General features: G+C 35.2%; 2 protein-coding genes and 1 long non-coding RNA gene across 4 annotated transcripts in view; 2 read left to right on the forward strand and 1 right to left on the reverse strand.

Moving 5' to 3' along the window:
* LOC107658817 (UPF0577 protein KIAA1324-like) overlaps positions 1–6,272 on the reverse strand; it is an 11,198-nt gene extending 4,926 nt beyond the window's left edge. Inside the window, exons 1-10 of the mRNA XM_016447478.1 lie at positions 6,016–6,272; positions 3,032–3,152; positions 2,615–2,804; positions 2,361–2,508; positions 2,174–2,263; positions 1,738–1,843; positions 1,480–1,629; positions 924–1,012; positions 658–838; positions 428–556 (exon numbers count right to left, since the gene is read on the reverse strand). Coding sequence (XP_016302964.1) covers positions 428–556; positions 658–838; positions 924–1,012; positions 1,480–1,629; positions 1,738–1,843; positions 2,174–2,263; positions 2,361–2,508; positions 2,615–2,804; positions 3,032–3,152; positions 6,016–6,114 — 1,303 coding nt within the window. The 5' untranslated portion in view covers positions 6,115–6,272. The remainder of the gene's footprint in view (positions 1–427; positions 557–657; positions 839–923; positions 1,013–1,479; positions 1,630–1,737; positions 1,844–2,173; positions 2,264–2,360; positions 2,509–2,614; positions 2,805–3,031; positions 3,153–6,015) is intronic.
* Positions 6,273–7,622: 1,350 nt separating this feature from the next.
* LOC107658823 (cyclin-D-binding Myb-like transcription factor 1) lies at positions 7,623–14,790 on the forward strand. Its single transcript, XM_016447484.1, has 17 exons — positions 7,623–7,738; positions 8,232–8,344; positions 8,453–8,578; positions 9,166–9,257; positions 9,415–9,514; positions 9,627–9,703; positions 9,796–9,953; positions 10,064–10,096; positions 10,180–10,289; positions 10,801–11,029; positions 11,105–11,256; positions 11,338–11,490; positions 11,589–11,674; positions 11,766–11,918; positions 12,718–12,927; positions 13,012–13,159; positions 14,257–14,790. Exons 1-17 carry the CDS (start codon positions 7,650–7,652, stop codon positions 14,292–14,294), a joined length of 2,067 nt encoding a protein of 688 aa, XP_016302970.1. The 5' UTR covers positions 7,623–7,649; the 3' UTR covers positions 14,295–14,790.
* Positions 14,791–15,853: 1,063 nt separating this feature from the next.
* Positions 15,854–21,413, forward strand: LOC107658842 (uncharacterized). 2 transcript variants are annotated; one of them, XR_001630839.1, is made up of 5 exons: positions 15,854–15,984; positions 17,649–17,714; positions 20,462–20,536; positions 20,866–20,948; positions 21,117–21,413. It is a non-coding gene; the product is annotated as an uncharacterized LOC107658842 (long non-coding RNA). The 2 variants fall into 2 exon arrangements; XR_001630840.1 differs by lacking the exons at positions 15,854–15,984; positions 17,649–17,714 and adding an exon at positions 19,885–20,063 and having other exon boundaries at positions 21,117–21,411.
* Positions 21,414–21,575: the final 162 nt, after the last annotated feature.

The raw sequence follows: 21,575 nt of genomic DNA on the forward strand, positions 1-21,575 counted from the left end.
TATATATATAAAAGGGATTATTATTATTTAATTTTAGTTGAAGTTTTAGTAATTTTGTTATGTGCTCTTGTAAAAAATAATTACATTTTTTATTATTATTTCTATTTAGCTTCAAATTTTAGTTTTAGTAGGTATATATATATATATATATATGTGTGTGTGTGTGTGTGTGTGTGTGTGTATTAGCTTTTATTGGTATATTTTCAGTTTTCATTTTAGTTTTAAAGTTTTAGTAATTTTGTGCTCCTAAATATGTGCTCTTGTAATTTTTATTACAAAGATAGATTTTTATAATAAAGATGTTTATTTCTATTTAGCTTTAATAGTTTTAGTAATCTTAGGACTTCAACTTAAAGTATTTGAATTAGTTGAAACATTTCTAAATGTATTTTTTTAAGTTAAGTTTTTCCATTTCTATTACTCTTACCATTAATTTCATCACATTTGGAGTTGCCCACATTAAAACAAGACGTTTTCATATTCCTCGGCAGGATGTTCCACCACTTGTATTCATATCCCAAAGAAGGTTCAGTTCCTCCCGGGCATCTTTGACATTCTGTGCCAAAAGAAATCTTCTCTGTTAAACACCAGTACCAGTAAACCAACAGTGTTGCATAATACATGAATATGTATCTATGTTAATGTGTTTCTATATACCTGTGGTGCCATCAGAGTAGGTGCCTTGAGGGCAGGGTAAACAGGTGGAAGAGTTGTGCATGTAAAAGCCTGGATTGCAGGGTGGACAGTCCTCTTTCTCTCCAGAAGGGGGCAGCGTCACAGCACCAGTCACATTCTCCACACACACCTGAGGTTCCACCCACCTGTACAGCATCTGGGTCTAAAATAATACAGCAATATAAAAATGAACAAATTAGCCACACATAATTTACAACAAAACACATTCTGCATTATACTTTCCCTACCTTGCCATCACTATCACAGGCCGTGTGGATTTGAAAATAGTCTTTCTCTGAGCAATGAGGTCTTTCTTTACACTGCGACCATCCCTCCTCTAGAAAACACACACACACACACACACACACACATGTAGAGAAACATTAGAGTGACCATATGTCCTCTTTTTCCCAGCCAGGATTTCTTAATTGCCTAAAATGTCCAGATTTTGGCATTGTTTTCCTATTGACATGCTCACTACAGTCCTAGAGTCCCAATTGGACGATTATGTACAACGCCTGCTCGCTATTGGTCAAACTACTTTTCAGTCATTACTTTCAGTAAGTATGAATACAATAGGAAAACAAAGCAAAACCCAGACATTTTAGGCAATTTAGAAATACCGACCAGGAAAAAATGGATGTATGGTCATACTAGACACATTATACACACTGAAAAATTGTTTTAGTTACTGGATTGTATTGGATTCTTGCTAAAATGATAACAACAAGCCATACGTAGATTGTTTGGCACAACAAAGAATGTAAGAAATGGTCTGAATGATTGATTTTTGTGTGTTCGTACGGGAGTACTGTGTTTTGGAGCATGGTGTACATGAACTGGCTCCCTTTCCAGAGTAAGTGTTCCTGGGGCAAAGGTCACATGAGGAAGAGCCTGGGGTTTTACTGAAGGTGCCCGGCCTGCATGGAAAACACTCTGAGGTGTACGCCACACCTGCACAGAAAACGTGTAAAAAAAACAAAAAAAAAAACTAATATGAGCATAAAATATCCCAACAAAAGAAGGCACAAAAGTAGACATGATTTCATCAGAATCCCACACCTTCGATCTGGATATTCTTCAAAAGGACCGGCTTCACTGGTTTCCCACCCAAGAGCATTCCTGTGGTTCTCCAGTACAGAATATTAGTTCCCGACTTCAGGTTTACCTGTGATATACAAAAAACAGCTATATTAGACATCAATACTGCAAAAACCTTAAAGGGACAGTTCACCCAAAAATTAATGTTATGTGATCATTTTCTCACTCACATTTTGTTCCAAACCTTTCTCTGGAACACAAAAGCAGATATTTGTTAACTAAACAGTTTGGGTTCCCGAAACTGTTTGGTTATCAGCATTCTTCAAAATATCTTCTATGGTGTTCAGCAGAAGAAAGAAAGTCATACAGGTTTGGAACAACATAAGGGTGAGTAAATGATGACTGAATTGTCAATTTTGGGTGAACTGTCCCTTTAAATATGAATAAAATCACTAACCGTATGGGTTCCCCACTCTCCGTTAGAGGTGAGTTTGATCCATTTCTCACTCCCTGTCTGGTCCATCTCCTGACATTGGTCATTCTGAATCTCCATCAGAAATAAAACATATTATTTTTAGAGATATATTTTCACTTCAACACATTTGTAGAAAAAACAAATGAAAGATGTATAGAGTAAAACACACAAAGAACTCGAAGAAGACGTTGCTGTCGACATATTGATAGTCAAAGGAGACGGATCCCTGCTTCATGAGATGCACTGCATACACCAGTGACACTGTGCAGTCGTCACGATTGGATTCCAAGTGACTTCCCTGAGGTGTCCATGAAGAACTGCAATTAAACAACACAATGTTAACAGGTAGATCCAGATCTGTAAAAGCTTAGAGAATAGAATATATGGATATATATATATTTCAGTATGTAACTTGGCACTGACTTGTTGCAGGTCATTGAGTCGTCTCCTGAACCTCCTGAGTCCATGTATGTGGCCAAACTGCTGAATCCCGCAGGAATGGAGTCCCATTGGTCAAAACGCACGCCGCTGCCCAGCGAATAAGAGCCAGCCGCACATGATGTGCACTGCTGGGATGACATCTCTAAAAACTCCCCAGCTTCACAAGAAAAAGCTGTACAACAAGTAAGCACAGACTGTGTTATAGTGACACAATACAAAGACCTTCAGATGTTTTCGGACACATTTAAATTGAATAAATGTCATTGCTTTTGATATCAAAATATACAGCCAAGGAAATGTTTGAGCCAGCGTTCTTTAAATTAAATGCCACTTGGTTTGATATTTTAAGTAAGTCAATGCATGTTCATTAAGAGTGTGTATATGTGGTTGTTTTCTTACTGCAGTCTGTGCCTCTGACAGGCTCTGGAAGGCCTGAGCAGCTTCCCTGTCTGTGAGGAATGGCAACTCTCCATCTGGAGCCTGTGCTGTCACACTCTGTGTACTCGAAGTAGTAGTCTGTCTGAAACACACATGCAGATAGCGACATATTCAAACATTTACATCAAACACAAGTTATGGTGATTAAAAGTGACCTTTTTTCATAAACCAGCAAGAAAAAAGATTTAGAATATTTTAATAAATTCAATATTTTAACATATAATATTATATTATTATATATCTGTCTATAACACATATTCATATTCACACTGACATATTCAGACATTTACATCAACCACAAATTATGGTCATTAAAGGTGACCATTTCATAAACCAGCAAGGATAAAGAGTTTAATATTTAGAATATTTTAATGCAGTGACTTTTTTTTTTTTTTTCCTTTTCATTTGATAATGTTTTCTGCTTTCATCACTGGAACAGCTTATCCCAAATTTTACATCACTACACAGCTACCAATTTGTGCTAAAAAAATAAATAAAAATAAAATAAAATAAAATACAAAATCCTTTATACATGTGCAAAAAAAAAAAAAAAGAAACCCATGGACAAAATGTATTTTAACATGCATAAAAAAGGTTTTTAGCCTAAAATAAATAAATAAACTACAATAAAATCAAATTCTGGATATGTGTGCAATATATATATATATGTATATATATATCATGGACAATTTTTTGACATGCATAAAAAAGTTTTTTAGCAAAAAAATTAAATTAAATTAAATCCTGGATATGTGTGCAATCATGGACAATTTTTTTGACACGCATAAAAAAAAATATATATAAATAAAATTGCTCATGTGCTCTTCTCAAACACAAGCAGCTTTACAGAAAAAAATCCTGGATACATGTACAAAAAATGCATTAAAAAAAGTTTTTTTAGCAAAAAATAAAATAAATGTGCTCTTCTTAAACACAGGCAGCTTTACAGAAAGTGCCCTTTCAAAACATATTGTCATGTAACATAATTTGTGCCATTATTATTTTTTTGATTAAGCAAGCATCTTGAACATCTTACCCCACTCACACCTACCTGATCTTTTACTGTTTCCAAAACTCTCAGGCACATATAACAGATAGTTAGATTTCGTGTGTGCTTACAATAGCAGGGGGATGGGGATGGTCTGACTATCTGCCTTTTGTCCCCGGACAGTCGCCAGGGCAACGGCCAGGAGCCTGTGACTGTTGTCATGACGATCACTCATTGCTTTTGGTTGTGGATGGCAATGAATGAAGAGTGATATACACTGATAACAACCTGAAATAATGAGGCCACTAAATACCTCCTGTGTGTGCGTCTTTGTTGACAGATTTGTTATGCAAATCAGTGTGTGTCCAATGCTCTAAAATGCAGCAATTGTTCTCTGCTCCTTTAGGGGCCTGCTACACACAAAAGCCAAATTGACTGCATACACACACACACACACACACAGGTAAGAGCACAAACCATGTATTAAATTACATATACCACCATAATACAGTGTAATGAAGTTGTTGCCTTCAGGAAGATGATAAATACATCCCACTGTGACATTATCACTAATGGTGCACCTGCACCTGCCACTATTACCCAGCGTCCCCCTCAAATACTCTTAAAGGAGCAGTTCACCCCAAAATTAAGATTCTGTCATCGTTACTCACCCCATGTTGTTAGAAAACGGCATTTTATATATAAAACAGAATGCTTTTACATTTAAATAAATAAATAAATGTATGCATTTAGCAGACACTTTTATCCAAAGCGACTTACAGTTCATTCAGGCTATACATTTTTTACCAGTATGCATGTTCCCTGGGAATTGAACCCACCACCTTTGCACTGCTAACACAATGCTCTACCACTGAGCCACAGGAGCACTATTAATTATTATATTAACACTATTAATTAATAGTATTAATTAATTAATTAATTAATTATAATTATTAACTATGAATACTATTTCTATTAACATATTTTCTATCCAGTAACAACAAATGTGACCCTGGAGCACAAAACCAGTCATGAGTAGCACGGGTATATTTGTAGCAATAGCCAAAAAAAACTTTGTATGGGTCAAAATTATAAATTTTTCTTTTATGCCAAAATCATTAGGTTATTAAGTAAAGATCATGTTCCATGAATATATTTTGTAAATTTCCTACCGTAAACATATCAAAACTTAATTTTTGATTAGTAATATGCATTGCTAAGAACTTAATTTGGACAACTTTAAAGGTGATTTTCTCAACAAAAAAATATTGTTTTTGCACCCTCAGATTCCAGATTTTCAAATAGTTGTATCTCAGCTTATTTATTCAGCTTCCAGATGATGCATAAATCTTATGACTGGGTTTGTGGTCCAGGGTCACAAATGGTAACTGAGACTGTCATTCTGCCCAGCATCCGTCCAGTCATTTTTGGTTGAAGTGGCCCTTTAATAAACGCGTCTTTGTATGCAAATATGGATGAGGCAAGAACAACACGACAGTCTTTTCAAATTAAATGGAGGGTGGAGACCCATTCGCGTTTTATGAACATGTTTAAAGTTAATATGAATCCATTTTACAAGCTCTAAAGCGAATGCAGCGCATAACACACAATAATCGAGCTTTCATCTGATTGGCCAGCTGAGCGCCGCGTCATCATATTATAGGATCCTCGTCGGTAACCATTTTAATGTCAATAACAAGATGTTCTTTTTGCTTTTTCATCACGGATTTTGTGCATACATAACTATTATGTTTGTGTATTAAAAATTAATAATACGAAATAACGATAATGCGCATTAAAGGCATTTTAGAAGCTCACAATCATGCGAATAACATTTTAGTATTCATTTTAAATATTTGAATGCAAAAACAAGATGTGCCTACGTCGTGACTGGTTTAAATTGTCATTATGTTTATAATGTATATGTTTTACAAAAAGGGGACATGTTGTCGTTTACCTCTTTACACAGTGGCAGGTTGCCTGACGCTCGTGCGCAGAGGAAGAGGGTTACAAAGAGCACAAAATAACAGGATGTCCAAAGCGCCCTCTTCTCCATCTCATAGGGCTGGAATTAAAGGAAAACAAGAGATGCCGAGGATCCGAATAAAGATAACGAGGTTTCGCGACGTCTATGCATAAACTACAGGCTGAAAAGCGAACACGCTGCGCTGTGCTCAACGATAAGCTCCTACTGTAGTTGCGCTTATGAGGCTCTGGTTGACTTCGGGCGTCTGACGTCACGCCTGTCTAGTCTCCCAGTCACTTCACATGGCATCTTTTATTTAGGACAAGTTAACCGTTTTTGTAAACTCAGCTAAATTTAAGACTCACTAATGATCATGTTCCAAAAATGAATAATATATAAATAAACAAACACTATATATTTGAACACTCGATGTTCTTTTATTAAAGTGACCCTTAGTAAGAAAGTCACGCTGGGAGAGCATGACAGAGAGAGAGACAATATGCAGTAAATAATTCAGTAATATTACACCATTGCATACCCTATTTATTGTCAGGATGGAAAGAAAACAAGGTGAAAACAGGAAACAACAATGCAAGTGAGCGGAAATGCATTGCATAAACATCTACAAAATATGTGTGGGTGCACACAAGCGTGATGATCCTCCTTCCAGGTGTGGAATATTACTTTTTTTTTTACTTTCTATAGGGCTGTAAAAATTACTTTTCGTTGTTTGAACCACACCACTATATCTATCGATCCATCCATCCATCCATCCATCCATCCATCCATCCAACCCAACCACCCATCCACCCAACCACCCATCCACCCATCCACCCATCCACCCAACCATCCATCCATCCAACCATCCACCCAACCATCCATCCATCAACCCAACCATCCATCCAACCATCCATCCATCCATCTATCTATCGTCTTTTAGCTTATGTATTATTGTAAGAATATCACTAATGATTATATAAATTTTCACGCTATTACAAAGACGAAAGAGACATACAGAGATCAAATTTAATATTTTAATTTCTAAATCGTTGCAGCAAAAATGCCGTTTCATTATTTATTAGAAATAGAAATCAGTTATTGTAAATCAAATGACATTGTTTTGACAGCACTTTCCATGGCAAAAAATCAAACAAGCATGGTTTAGGCATTTTTCTTATAAAGATATGCCAAGGTAGGTCTACACTTGAATAAGCAATTTTTTTTATTTTTTTAATCTATTTTTATTTCGCATTTTAACAATAATAGAACGATATTGGGCTAATATAAGTACAACCGTAAGTCTTCACAGACTGAGACATTATTAATTATACTCTAACAGAGAAGCGAAACAAAACGCCATACAAGAAGAGCAATAAAAGTAACATATTTTCTCAATATTCAATGGCGCTGCTGAGACTGCAATTAATCTGAAAGCGTGTTAATACATTCAAATGTGCTTACCACATATTAAAACCTTACTCTACTAACGAGTTTCGTCTAAACATAAGGTGACAACCTATATAAATGTGCACTTTTAAAACACAAACGAACATTCAGTCAAAAAATGCAAACAGCTTTCAGAAGCGGAAGTCACCAGTGGGCTTCTGTAGACGCTTCCGCTCTGTATGAGTAGAGGCAGAAAAAAAGCGTATCCTCCATCCTGGTATTTGCCTTCATCCTGGTCACTGCGAAGTTCCCGTACCCAAAACAGGAAGTAAGTACCAAAACCAAAGCTAAATTTCACTTTCGCCCACCTCTGTGCGCCGGACCTGCATCTTTCTATTCTTTACATGAAAAATAACGCACCGACATCGAATAAATGCCGTCGATACCTCACGGCTTCATGTTGCACATAAACATGGCGTCTCATTATTCCTCATCTGCTTATATTAAAGGACCACATAGGAAATGTACAAGATGGCAATAATCAGAATGGTGCATAGCATTATTCTCGAAGCTGATATTATTCAGCTTTCTTCATAAAAAAATGTTTTAACTGAGGTCGCGGGTCATATGTGTGTTTTTTTAAGTTTGCGTTGGCTTAAATGACTATGGAGAAACATATACAGCAGCATTTGTTGCAAGCTAACTGTCTAAAATTTTATATTAGTATAATAAATATCCATTATAATGCAAATAAAGTGTTTGGGTTTATCTTTAGCTCATTAAAAGTGAGTCTGTCTGACTGTGTGTGTATTAACCTGTAGGCTGAGCATGAACACAGGAGATGTCCCAGCCACTGTGACCCTTGAATCCGTCAATTCTGTCACATTTACTCAGGACACTGATGGAAACATAATTCTGCACTGCCCTCAAAATGGTGAGACACACACTCCAAATGATCACGACCTGTGACCCATCTCATGATGTTGTGCTTTATTGTATTGTATTTGTTTATATAATGTGCTTGTGTGGTTTGGACATGCAGATGGGGAGGATCTGGGTTCAGATGGGACCACCGAACCTGTTCACAAACAACTGCGGTTGTCCAATGAAGATGGAGAAGACCCTCAGGACTCTACCTCAACAGAGTATTCTGTTGTCACTCTGCCAAGTGAGTATAAACAAACATGTACATGTTTGTACACCGTTTATATATTTAAGTGACTTTTATACCAAATGATAATGCACACACAAGGAATTTGACTTGGCGACAGGAGCTTCCAGTGCAGAAGAAAGTACAGACATAGTGCAAACAAACATGATAGTGCAGAAATACATAGGAATTACACAGTAGAGATGGAATATAACACCAATATAAGAAAAACAGAAAATTAAATAATGCACTATATACAGAAGTAGAAATATAGAGAAAAAAACATGTAATTGTTTAAATTAATGTACAGATATGTTATTTACAAATACTGATGTTTTTTAAACCACCTATATATATATATGCTTTAATATTTTAATGAAATCAATTCAATTTAAAATGTTATATAATAAATAAATAATTAATTACATAAATGTATTTATTTGTAATATTTTCAAATATAATTTAAAATAGTTAAAAAAATTAATAAAATTAATAAATAAAAACAATAATAAAAAAAATCGCATGCATCACTTGCACTTAATGATGATATAATACATTAAACTGTAAAGAGGGATATTATATTAACTGGTTTGTGCTGGTTTTAGTTACAGAAGGTGATGAAAGTTTCGAGGTGACAATGACTGCTACGGAGATGAGAGATGGGGAGCTGGAATCAGATGACCCTTCTGAAACAACAGTAGAAATATATGTTTATTAGTGCTATACAGCTTTGTAATCTGCATTAATTGCTGGCTTTGCATGGATTTAATACTTAATTTAGTGTGTTATTTATTTATTTCTGATTATTTAGGTAGTACATAAATATAAAATATAAAAATGTTGTTGTTCAACAGGATAAGGATTCTTCTGTCCAAAAAAAAGGTAAAGATGTATCAGCTGTCAGTCAAGCCTGGTTCACCACGAAAGAGGATAAAGACACACTGGTTAATAAAGGTAAAACATATTTTTTATTGATACAGGTCTGTATTGTCATGCAAACCCAGCATAAGAAATATAGGGCCTGATATCAGTACACACAGTCTTATTATTTGTTATATATCCTTAGGTCACAAATGGAAACAGGGTATGTGGTCAAAAGAGGAGATTGATCTCCTGATGAGCAACATAGAGCATTATTTAAAGGTGAGCATGCATTATAGATACATCACATTTGCTGGAGGTGCCATCTTTGATTTGCACCCTCACTATTCATCTGTCTGTGCATCCCGACTCAGAACCGAGGGATTCGGGACCCTGCGGAGATCATCTTTGAGATGTCGAAAGAGGAGCGAAAGGATTTTTACCGCAGTATAGCGTGTGGTTTGAACAGACCGTTGTTCGCTGTATACAGACGCGTACTACGAATGTACGATAACCGAAACCACGTAGGCAAGTAAGTTGCTTTTATTTATCTTTTAAACAGATTCACAGATCCAAACAGAATCAATTATACACCTAAAATGACTGGTGTAATATTTGATATGTGCTATTCTTGTCGTTTAGGTACACCGATGAGGAGATCAATAAATTAAAAGAGTAAGTTGAGCCAAGAATCTTGAATGTCATGAAGTGTGACCTGAATGTGTGATCTACATTGTCAGATTTGGGTGTGTTATTAGGCTAAGGGAGAAACATGGAAATGATTGGGCTACCATTGGGGCGGCACTTGGTCGCAGTGCATCGTCTGTGAAGGACCGCTGCCGTCTCATGAAGGATACATGCAACACCGGTCAGTTTTTCCAAATTTTCATTTTAGTGTCCCATCAAGGAGGTAGATTATAACATATATATATATATTATTATTATTATTATTATTATTTTTTTTTTGTTATAGTAAACAAAATAAATATTAAACAAATATGCTTCTATGTTATAACTATGTTATAAAATATGCATTTTACATAAACCTAATAATGAAAAATGATATAATAGCATAATATTTAAATATTAATAATGAGAGAATTATTACCTATTAAAATATTTTTTATTATCATTATAAATGTTATATTTCATAAATTAAATTGTGTATCTTAAATTGAACTTATTAATTAAATTAAAGTCTTTATTTTATTATTTAAGGAAAATTAGAATGACAAAGAAAATATTAAATAAATCATTTTAATTATTATAAATGATATAAACAATACCGTATTATTATTATGTGGTTTATTTTTTATTATGCTTATTTATTTATTTATTTATTTATTTGTGTGACATCATTGTAAACTCTCATGCTCTAGGAAAATGGACAGAGGAAGAGGAGAGAAGGTTGGCAGAGGTGGTCCACGAGTTGACGGGCACAGAGGCGGGTGACGTTGTAACTCAGGGAGTCTCTTGGGCATCGGTGGCTGAACTTGTCGGCACTCGCTCAGAGAAACAGTGCCGCTCCAAATGGCTCAACTACCTTAACTGGAAACAGAGCGGTGGCACGGAGTGGACCAAAGAAGATGACATCAACCTTGTTCGCAGGTAGTTCACAGCAAAATTCAGAATACCTATTCACAAACTAATTATGAATCATTAATCATAATTATGCATGAGCAGGATAGCTGAACTGGATGTGGAGGATGAGAATGAAATTAATTGGGACATTCTGGCCGGTGGGTGGAGCAGCGTTCGCTCACCTCAGTGGCTCCGCAGCAAATGGTGGACCATCAAAAGACAAGTGGCCAATCACAAGGAACTTCCCTTTCCTGGTGAGATAACGTCTTTATAGTGTAGCATGTCTGTTATAATGTGAGTTCAGACACTGAAGCAGTGTTTTCTGTGTTGTGTAGTCTTGTTGAAAGGGCTGCAAGATGTTGTGGAGGCACCGCCGTCTGCGATGAACAAGGTTGTGGTGTTTGGTTCTCGATCTGCTTGTGCTTCTCCCAGCCCTGTCACCGCACTGCAGATCCCGGTCCAGATTCCAGTGCAGATCACACATGTCTGTGAGTCAAATAACCTGGGAATGTAGTTTCAGGGAATTTTGTGGTTATAACAGTTCAGTGGCATTGTAGATTCAATGCACCATTTTCTCTCTCCACAGCTTCTTCAGACGGTGCAAGCGGTGCCTCAGACAGTGAAACCATCACATTGAACTCCGGGGCTTTACAGACCTTTGAATTGCTGCCTGTGAGTACCTCAGATTTTACTTTGAGTATTTTTCAAAACTATAAGATGTATAAGCTGTGTTTATAAATCGTTTGTGTAATTTCTTCCCTAGTCATTTCACCTGCAGCCCACTGGCACCCCTGGAACGTATTTCCTCCAAACAGGAACCAATCAGAGCCTCACGCTCTCAGCCAATCCCACGGTCACACTCACAGCTGCAGCTTCGCCATCTTCACCAGACCAGATTATTTTACACAGCCTCACTGTAAGTCTTTTGTGTGCACAAGGGTTATAGTTAACTAAAATTATTAAAAAACATATTTGTTACTTGAAATGAAATAACATCAAAACTTTTTTATTTGCCAAATCAACTTTTTTACTTTAACAGTTTTTATTTAGTTTGATATTGAAGTACTAAAATCACCAAAACTAAAACTTAAATAAAAATTATTAAAAACTAAGCAGACATTAAAATAATTTATACAAATGACAAAAGCACACAGCAAAATTACAAAAACTAAACTTAAATTATATAAACTTAACATAATTTTATTAAAAGTAAAAATAAAAAAACAAATAAAAAAATTAATAATAATAAAAAATTATAATAGTATATTACTGATACTAAAATAAATATTTTACACACATATTCATTATGCAGTTTTGAAAAAACGAATAAAAATGACAAAAACAACTCAAAACACAAAATTAATTATTTTCCATCTTAATTATTTTATTAAAAGTAAAATTTTGACAAAAAAATAAAATATGAATAAAAACTACAATAGTATGTTATTGATAATAAAATATATATATAAATTTGTGGGGGGAAAAAATGAATAAAAATGAAAAAAAAAGAGGCAAAATTACCAAATTTAAACTTAATAAACAGAATTATTTTAAGTTTTAATTTTAAGTGTTTTATTAAAACGAAAATTAAAATAAAAACTAAATCAAAATATTAATAGTATGTAAATTATACTAAAATATTTACCAAAATTAATGTGGTGTCACAAAGCCTGTAATTCTCTCTCTCTTCTGCCTACTTTCACCGTCTGCATCAGACCGACAATGAGAATGTGACCGTCCAGATGTCCCACCCTGGCATCATCATCCAGACGGTGACCTCAGAGGACCTCTCGGACCCTCTCGGCCAATCGGAGCTGGAGGGAGAGCAGGAGCTTGAGAAGGAAGAGCCTTTGGAAAACCAAAACAACTCTGGAGAAGAGGAGCAGAGTGAAGAGAGATCAAACGATGTACAAGAAGAAGAAAAGGTTTCATTTTCTGAATCCATTCCAAAAACGAAAAGTGTTCTCATGCCACCTTCCTGCTCATGAAATTCTCCTTTCTTTGTTTAGACTCTCGACTCTCCTAAAGTTGGGGAAACTGTAGAGAGTTCTGGGATGGGTGAGGAAGCCATGCTCATGGTTCCGTCTCCGAGCAGCTTTATTCCTACTAATGAGGACATCAGCACGAATTCTGTCCTTCCGCTTGGAACGCTCACAGGTCAGAGTTGGCTATAACGCATTACTGACTGTATTCTAATTACTTTTCCTGGTAGTGCAGTAATGTAATACGTTACATTTTAAATTTATGTAACTTGATTACAGTTACTAATTTCAATAAAATGACGTTACTTCATTTACAAATGCAGTGTTAAAAAATATGAAGTAAAAACGTTTTGCGTGTCAGTATGCTCTTTAATAAATCACCGGAGGTTGCAAGCTAAAATGCAATGTACAACAATGTACAACATTTAGATGCAATGAAAGGTTGCCTGTCATATTTCAAAAGGTTGCACTCGATTTCACATATTTTAGTCTGGCATTATAGTTTGGGAAAAGTTCAACAAGTGAATGTGTACAAGTTTATGTCACAGTAACACTAATATAAGTAAAAATAAATGACTCATCAGAACGAGATCCTCCGCTGGATTAAGCCGCGTCGCATCGCATTCTTCTTCTGAGGTAAATTCAAGGCTTATTCCTCACAGCGCATCTTCATGATCACATTATAGGTGAGCTCAGATGAGAAAGACTGTAGGCTATCTCGCGTTGGTTTCATACGGATTATTTTATCAGAGAATATTTGTTTTCGACATGACTGACTTCATTTAAAAATAGACACTTCTTTAGATATATATCTCATGTCATATTCGTTCATTTTAGTGATTCGTTTCAGGAAGATATTCACGGAGACTGAGAATGCAGAAAGCGCACCCTATTTGTTTCCTTTATTTTACAAAACCAAAACAAAAAAGTTTTGTTGATATTGAGTGTATACAAATAATACTTGTGTAATTGTTCAGTCAATATGAAATTAATGAAAGAACTATGAGTTTCACTTTGTAGTGTAGCCTATTTTTTAGGTTTGATAACTTGAAAAGTAATTAGTAATCTGATTACTTTTTAAATGCAGTAATAAGTAATGCAATCAAATTACAATTTTAAAGAAGTAATTAGTCATTTGTAGTGGATAACATTTTTTGAGTAACTTACCCAACATTGGTAATGAATGATGTTAACTAGTTGAGCAAGTCTGGTAAGTTCTTTAGAAGGCTAACAGGTAGTGTAAGCGATCTAATCATTTGTTTTTCCATACAGATCCCATTCTGCAGAACCAGGAAGAGGGATCAGACTGATCCACAAGACACAAAAACACTGACCTTAGAGGATGCATTCCTTTATATAGGGACAAATGCAGCATGCAGGATCATACAGACATCATCAAAAGAAATGTGCGTGCATCAAAACACTTCAGTATTTATTTATCATGCAAGTTCCTGAGCCTCATCTGTGTCTCAGTGCAGTTAAAAACATGAAATACTCTGAAACTACATTTTTTTTATGGTGTATTTAAAATGATATATGTTCATTATTTTAAATGTTTTTTTTTGTGTATGTATATCTAGATTTGACTAGTGTTTGTAGCCTACTTTCATGCTTAACAGTAAAACTTGATATAAAGCTACGTGAAGCTGCACTGTTCTGATATATTAATTCGAGAGGTTGTACAGGAATGTTTGCATCATTCCAAATGTTCGCTAGACTAGATGGCCATAATTTATCAAATGGTTTAAATATTCATGTTATCTGTAAGTGCCTCTGTGTTTATTTATTGAATAAACAAAATTTTGTCACCACTTGCATGTCATTACTATTGTCCCATTGAAATGATCTGTTCTCATTAATAAAACGAACTGGACTATTATAGTTTAGAGATTAAGGAACAGGGAAGAGGAAATAAATGTTATTGGTTAAATCTCAGTAAATCTTAAATTATGAAGATCTGACTTGTCCCCAAAAGGTGCCTTAAGGCAAGGACTGTTTTACTGAGCTAGAACAACTAAATAAGTTGTTTTTTTGTTGTTGTTTGTTTTTTTGAGGAGAAATGTGTAATTTCTGCACCATAATACCTAACAAAATGGCAAAAATGTTGATTATGGAGGCTGCTCCTGGAAATACATGATAAAAATAGTTTTAAATTAATAAAAACAAAACTCAGTCCTCTCACCTACAGAAAGTATTATTTTAATATTGTTTATTTATGCCCTTTTATAGTTTTAGATTTTTTATAGTTTTTATTCATATTTTGTTCGTTTTTATTTTTATGCGTTATGGATTTGATTAAGTGTTAAAATTATTACAAGTTTTTTAAAAATATTGTTTTCATTAGGTTTATTATTTTATTTTATTTTATCAGTAATTTTAGTGCCTGAACTACAACCAAACGAAAATGAGCAATGTTACTTACTGAAATAACTTTTTTGTGGTTTGTGATTTTTATGGAATGTGGTTTGTGATTTTAATGAAATATTTATCTTGTATTTTATTTCAGCTTTATTATAAAAAATAAAAAATCGTTTTAGTTATTATACATTAACCCTGCCTACGACGCCTCGGTTTTGTGGTTTCATTTATTAATGCAGACACACGTATTGGCCGCAAGAGGGAGCTGACAATCAGTTATTTTTCATTTGCTCTACGCAATAAATAGGAACTTCTGCAAATGTTAAAGAAGGCTAGACATTTTGGAATGAAGTCAGTGACCCAATCTGAACCAGCTTTTATTTTTTGAGCGCTTTAACACGACTTGGTTGGTAGAAACTGAAGTGCAGTTTTCCATCCTCTCCACTAAGCGGCAGAAGCGGCCTTCAACTTCGGTGTCACACCTTTGGATGACAAACCTCCACGACACGTGCAGATTGTTTTAAAAACAGATCACATAAATGACAGCTCAGCGACAGACTCTTAATGCTTTTAAACGGCACATATTCCAGCTCAACAGAAAATTAAACCGACACACGGCGCGATAAAAGTGCAGGAATCGAGGTTAGTAAGTATCCTTTCATAAAGTAACGTTACATTTCTTTTGTAAAATGTCTATCACTCCTTAAGTCTACGTTTAGCAAAAGTCACTGATACATAGTTCTTATGATATGTCACTCATTTAAAGTAATGTTATGATGGATACATGGACTAAAAGCGTCAAAACACATTTTTAATGTGTCTTAAACATAAAATCTTGTCGCTTAATAAGCGAAGTGCTTGTTATTTGACAGCTAAGTTAATTGTGTATGCAGGCAGTCGCATCTTCTACGAAGGTTTATCACAGGCTTTGTTTACATGCTGCTGTCTTGCTGAACTCGCTGTCAGACCGACAAATGAATCGGTAGTTGTTGCTTTACCTTTATAATCTTTGAATTAATCACCCTCTGATATTCATATTATAAGGTAGAATAATAAGTAATGGCTTTTTGTCTCTGTTGTTCGTGCTGTCTTTGTTAATAGACCCAGTTAATGTGTGAAGCTCTGAAGTTTCTGTTGCCTTATGGTTTTGTAGACATCATGTCGTGTTCAATATTTTATGTCTAATAGATAATGTACAGAGCTGGGTGGATTACTTACAAATTGTAATCCGTTACTGATTCCAAATTACATGACAAAAATTGTAGTTAACGTAATCCATTACATTACACGGTTTAGGTAATATAATCAAACTACTTTTAGATTACTTTTGACCTATCGAGTTTTTCCACATTGATTTAAGTAGGATAATTTAGTACCATATTGATATAAAAATACAAAGAGTAAGAAAATATATTCCATTTGTTGTTATCAACAACATTAGAGTGCATTAAACATTATATTACATCAAGGTTTCCCAAACTGGGTTTGTGAAGTAACTGCAGGGGGTTTATGACTTTAATGAAATGCTAATCATTAATTAAATCATAAAAATGCTACATTAAAACAAATCATTTTAAAATTAATCAAAATAAAACACTTACTGAAAAAATGAAATATTTTATTTGTTTACCTGCTTGTCATGTGACCATAACCAATGTCAGAGAACCATGAACATGCAAATGTGATCATTCTTAAAATATTTATTTTAATTATCTCAGGGGTACTTCACACAAAAACATATTAGATGAAAGAAGATCAGATGACAACAAGTTGGTGAATTTGTGCATTTTAATGTATTTGAAAGACAAACAAAAGTAATACATGGTAAAATAACTGAGTGATAATTCAAATAAGAATGAATGTGTTCATCAGTAGTTGATGCAGTGTTGAAACACTTCTTAAACCTGAAATGATTTTTGTAAATCCAGTGGTCAAATGCTGTTTAGCCACCTGACTAATGACTGATCTCTGTGTGAATGTCCACAAAACTGGAAGACTTTCTGAATGTATGTAAGCGGTAGGCTATTTTAGAAAGGAACTTTTAAAAATGAAAAAGAGGAATTAATGAGAATCAATAAATTATGAATAAATTGTTGTTATTGTGTAAATAATATGTAATTATGTAACCCATGAAAAAGTAACTGTAGTCTGATTATGAGTATTTTAAAAATGTAATTTAATCTAATTACAAGTACTTAATTTTTGGAATCTGATTGTATAATCAGTTACTATTATTTAGACTAATTTTTAAATTCTGATGTTGTTCATATACTATATGGCATAATGTTTTTGTGTTTCCCCTACAGAATATGTTTGGACCGTAGAGTGTGGACAGACTTTGACTGTAATGATAGACATCTGCTCAAGGACAGGTAAGACTTAGAGTTTGTGTTTTATTGTGTTCTACACATGTAGGTTACCATCACTTTCTTTTTGGAGGGTCACCCCTCTAGAAAGCAAATGATGGGAACCTAAACAGGTGGGGAAGGGACAGCTATTCAAATTTTTTGTACAGCTAAATTTTTTTTTCTTTCAAGAAGCATAACCGCTGCTGGACATCGCTCTGGGACTCAGGGGGGGACCCGACTCATCCTCACCCCTTCATTCACACAACACTCACTCATATCACAGAGATCTGGCTGGGATTGAACCAGCAACCTCTGAACCGCGAGGCAGCGCGCTCACCTGTGAGCCACAGATCTCTTGCTTGAGCTTGTGCTGGAACTTATATTTCACTATTCACCTGTATGTGATTTTACAATAAACCAGTTAAAGCATTCAGTTGGGTGATTGTTGTCTGATGTGGGATTTGAACCCATTCCTCCATCACAGCCTTATCAGCCAAAAACATGTGTTTAACCACTAACCCATTGCGGCTTTCACACTGAACACTTTCATTTAGGAAAATGGGATTTGAACTCAAGACGCCAAGATTAAAGCACACCACTGATCTAGTGAGTCTCTGGAGTTGATGGGTGTTTGGATAGGATTTTATTGAACATTTGTTTTTACATGTAGAATAACTTGATTAACTGTGGGATTTGAACCTAGAAGTTTCCCACAACTTAAACAGTTAATTATCCACTGAGCCACAGAGTCTGTAGTGAGCCACAGAGGCTTTTCTTTATTAATTTACCTTTAGACTCAAATGATCAACACAAACACTTTACTTAAATATCATCATTTTTATTCAAATGAATAGTTTTTGTTTCTGAATCTGAAACACACTTGCCTTGAAGTTTCTAGTATCCCTAAAGACCCCGATTAGCTGCTTCAGGTGTTTTTAATCAGATTTGAGTTAGTGATGGGTGCTTACAATAAAACAGTCCTCTATAAAAACAAAACAAACTCTGCAAATTAATAAAAGAACACATATTATACAGATACGTCATATTTAATGGCATTTTATGGTTTGTTAATTGCATTTAAGATATTGTACTTTCAATAAAATACTTGCAGTGGGTTTGTAAAAGCTTTTTAGGCATGTTTTGAACAGAGTTTTTCTTGCATTTACAGCTTGCGTCACCAGTGAGTGGCGTTTTGAGCGCTTCGAAACAGTGAATCATTTTGCAAACCAATATTGTTTCAACTGATTCAAAGCTTTGAAAAGGCTCGTTTCTTCCAGTCTCTTTGCTTCTACTGCTGTTGTCTTATAATCATGCATGTACACATTTTGTCCACACGGGGGTGAACACACTAAATTGATTTCATGCATTTGCCTGTTAAGATTCATCAGTATAAAACATTTCAGTGTTTAGCCATTATATTAGTCATTAGTTTATCAGCTATCGTTTTGATACAGGATCTTTGCAATAAATGCATGAGTGATCAATCACTCTGACCGGCCTGCAGATCATTCCAGTTCCCCATAACCAAACAAGCACTAAAGTAAATGCTGCTCGAGTCTGCAAACACAGGCACAAAACACCAAAATCATTGTTTAACTGTGAACAAACATGGTACATATCATTTTAAATAAATAAAAACAAATACACATCTCCGTTTCCAAACTAAAACAGTCTCGGGAGATCTTATATCCCGTATGTTATGTGTGTTTACACTTCGAAGCATGTGCTTGAGTTCAGTTCAACGCAACATTACCCCATCAACTGAGAGCTGATCGTGTTTATTTACCGAATCTAATAGATCCACGTTTCTCAGCTGGTCAAAGCTCTGACAAAATCATAGATTCGTTCAAAAGAAATGTAGAAAAATGCAACTCTGAGCCCTGCCCTCTGAAGTGCGACTAACGTTATTAGCCTCCTAGAGTTTATTTGATCTATAGATGCTGAGACACTTATGACCACAAGAGGGAGCCGATGGTCAGCTCTTTGTCTGGCTTATACTCATTTAATATCGTAAATAGCGACTTTAGCTTGAGTAGGAAAAAGTTAAAATATGAAAAAAAGAAAGAAACGATTTTTGACCCTGTTGTCACTATAATACACGACTCGTAGGTAGAAACTGAAGTGCAGTTTTCAATCCGCTCCACTAGGCGGCGTAAGCGGCTTCACGGTCAGACTCACCTCGTTCAGGATGCTGCGTGACAAACGTGACTTTGTTTACAACGCGTGCAGACCGTTTAAAATACAGATCCTGGAGATGACAGCTCAGTGACTGTTTTATAAATGTAACTGAACGGCACATATTCCGACCCATTAATAATCAGAATAGACACATGCTGCGATAAATGCAGGAATCGAGTGACCTGCGACTCACCTGTAAGTAACTCTACTCATGCAGTGCTTTCTTGCATTATCCTTCTCAAGCTCTTGTTATTTGCGTTTAAGTCATTTTTTAAGTTTTGCGAATTGTTTAAATATTGGCGTGCCGTTGTTTTTCTGATAAGTTATGGTTAAGCAGGGCTGCTCTGTCAGTTTATTAGTTGTTGCTGTTGCAGTCTTACTGTAGGTAAGATACTTATGTTTGTTATTGGAGTCAGTAGGTTTGTGAAGCTCTGTTCCTGCTGCTTCATGCTTTTATAGAGTTGCAGTGCTTTTCCTTTTAATAATAAGCATCATATATACAGTCAGTTGTTTACTGCAAAGGGAAGTCTCATCTCAGCTTTACAAATGTAAATGGACATTGTCCTGATACACATCTATTTTGTTTTGCTCAGTTTTTCTGCAGCACATTAATCAGAGGCTGAAACACAGAAACAGATTGATGGCCATAACCTCGACTTCAACAGCATGTGAGTCACACAGCATTCATTCAGCAGTGAAAAGAGACACACATAATGAGTACATAAGTGACGCATATATACATACATATTTGTTGTATGCATACATGTTTGTATTTATATATACATAATAAATATACACAGTACACACATATTATGTAAACAAAAAAACTTTTATTTTGGATGTGATTAATCGCAATTAATTGTTTGAAAGCACTAATATATATATATATATATATATATATATAAGTTTTAGATTTATTTAGACTAACTTGTAAATTCAGATGTTTTAGATGTACTAAATATAGTAATGTCTGTTTATTTTTGTCTTTTCTCTAAAGATGGGATGTGTTTGGACAGAAGCAGAGCTCTGGGACGTGTGGACAGACTTTGACTGTAATGATAGACGTCTGCTCAAGGACAGGTAAAACTTAAAGCTTGTGTTTGTGTTTTGTTGTGTACTACACATGTAGGTTACCATCACTTTCTTTTTGGAGGGTCACCCCTCTAGAAAGCAAATGATGGGAACCTAAACAGGTGGGGAAGGGACAGCAGGTCAAAATTTTTGTACAGCTACTTTTTTTCTTTCAAGAAGCATAACCACTGCTGGACATCGCTCTGGGACTCAGGGGGGGACCCGAATCATCCTCACCCCTTCATTCACACAACACTCACTCATATCGCAGAGATCTGGCTGGGATTGAACCAGCAACCTCTGAACTGTGAGGCAGCGCGCTCACCTGTGAGCCACAGATCTCTTGCTTGAGCTTGTGCTGGAACTTATATTTCACTATTCACCTGTATGTGATTTTACAATAAACCAGTTAAAGCATTCAGTTGGGTGATTGTTGTCTGATGTGGGATTTGAACTCATTCCTCCATCACAGCCTTATCAGCTGAAAACATGTGCTTAACCACTAACCCATTGTGGCTTTCACATTTTATCTTTTTCTTTTGCTTTTATGGCACTTTGTTGGATGTAATGACAACAATTTATAGGAAGCAATAGTGAGATTTGAACTCAGGTCTCCTAGATGAAAACACAGTGCTT

Source organism: Sinocyclocheilus anshuiensis, unplaced genomic scaffold, assembly GCF_001515605.1.
Source record: "Sinocyclocheilus anshuiensis isolate Anshui unplaced genomic scaffold, SAMN03320099.WGS_v1.1 scaffold283, whole genome shotgun sequence".
Classification (NCBI taxonomy): domain Eukaryota; kingdom Metazoa; phylum Chordata; class Actinopteri; order Cypriniformes; family Cyprinidae; genus Sinocyclocheilus; species Sinocyclocheilus anshuiensis.

Coding starts and splice junctions, on each gene's coding strand:
- LOC107658823 (XM_016447484.1), top strand. CDS start 7,650: ATGAGTAGAGGCAGAAAAAAAGCGTATCCTCCATCCTGGTATTTGCCT. Junction 8,579..9,165: donor TTCTGTTGTCACTCTGCCAA/GTGAGTATAAAC, acceptor TGCTGGTTTTAG/TTACAGAAGGTGATGAAAGT. Junction 9,704..9,795: donor ACATAGAGCATTATTTAAAG/GTGAGCATGCAT, acceptor ATCCCGACTCAG/AACCGAGGGATTCGGGACCC.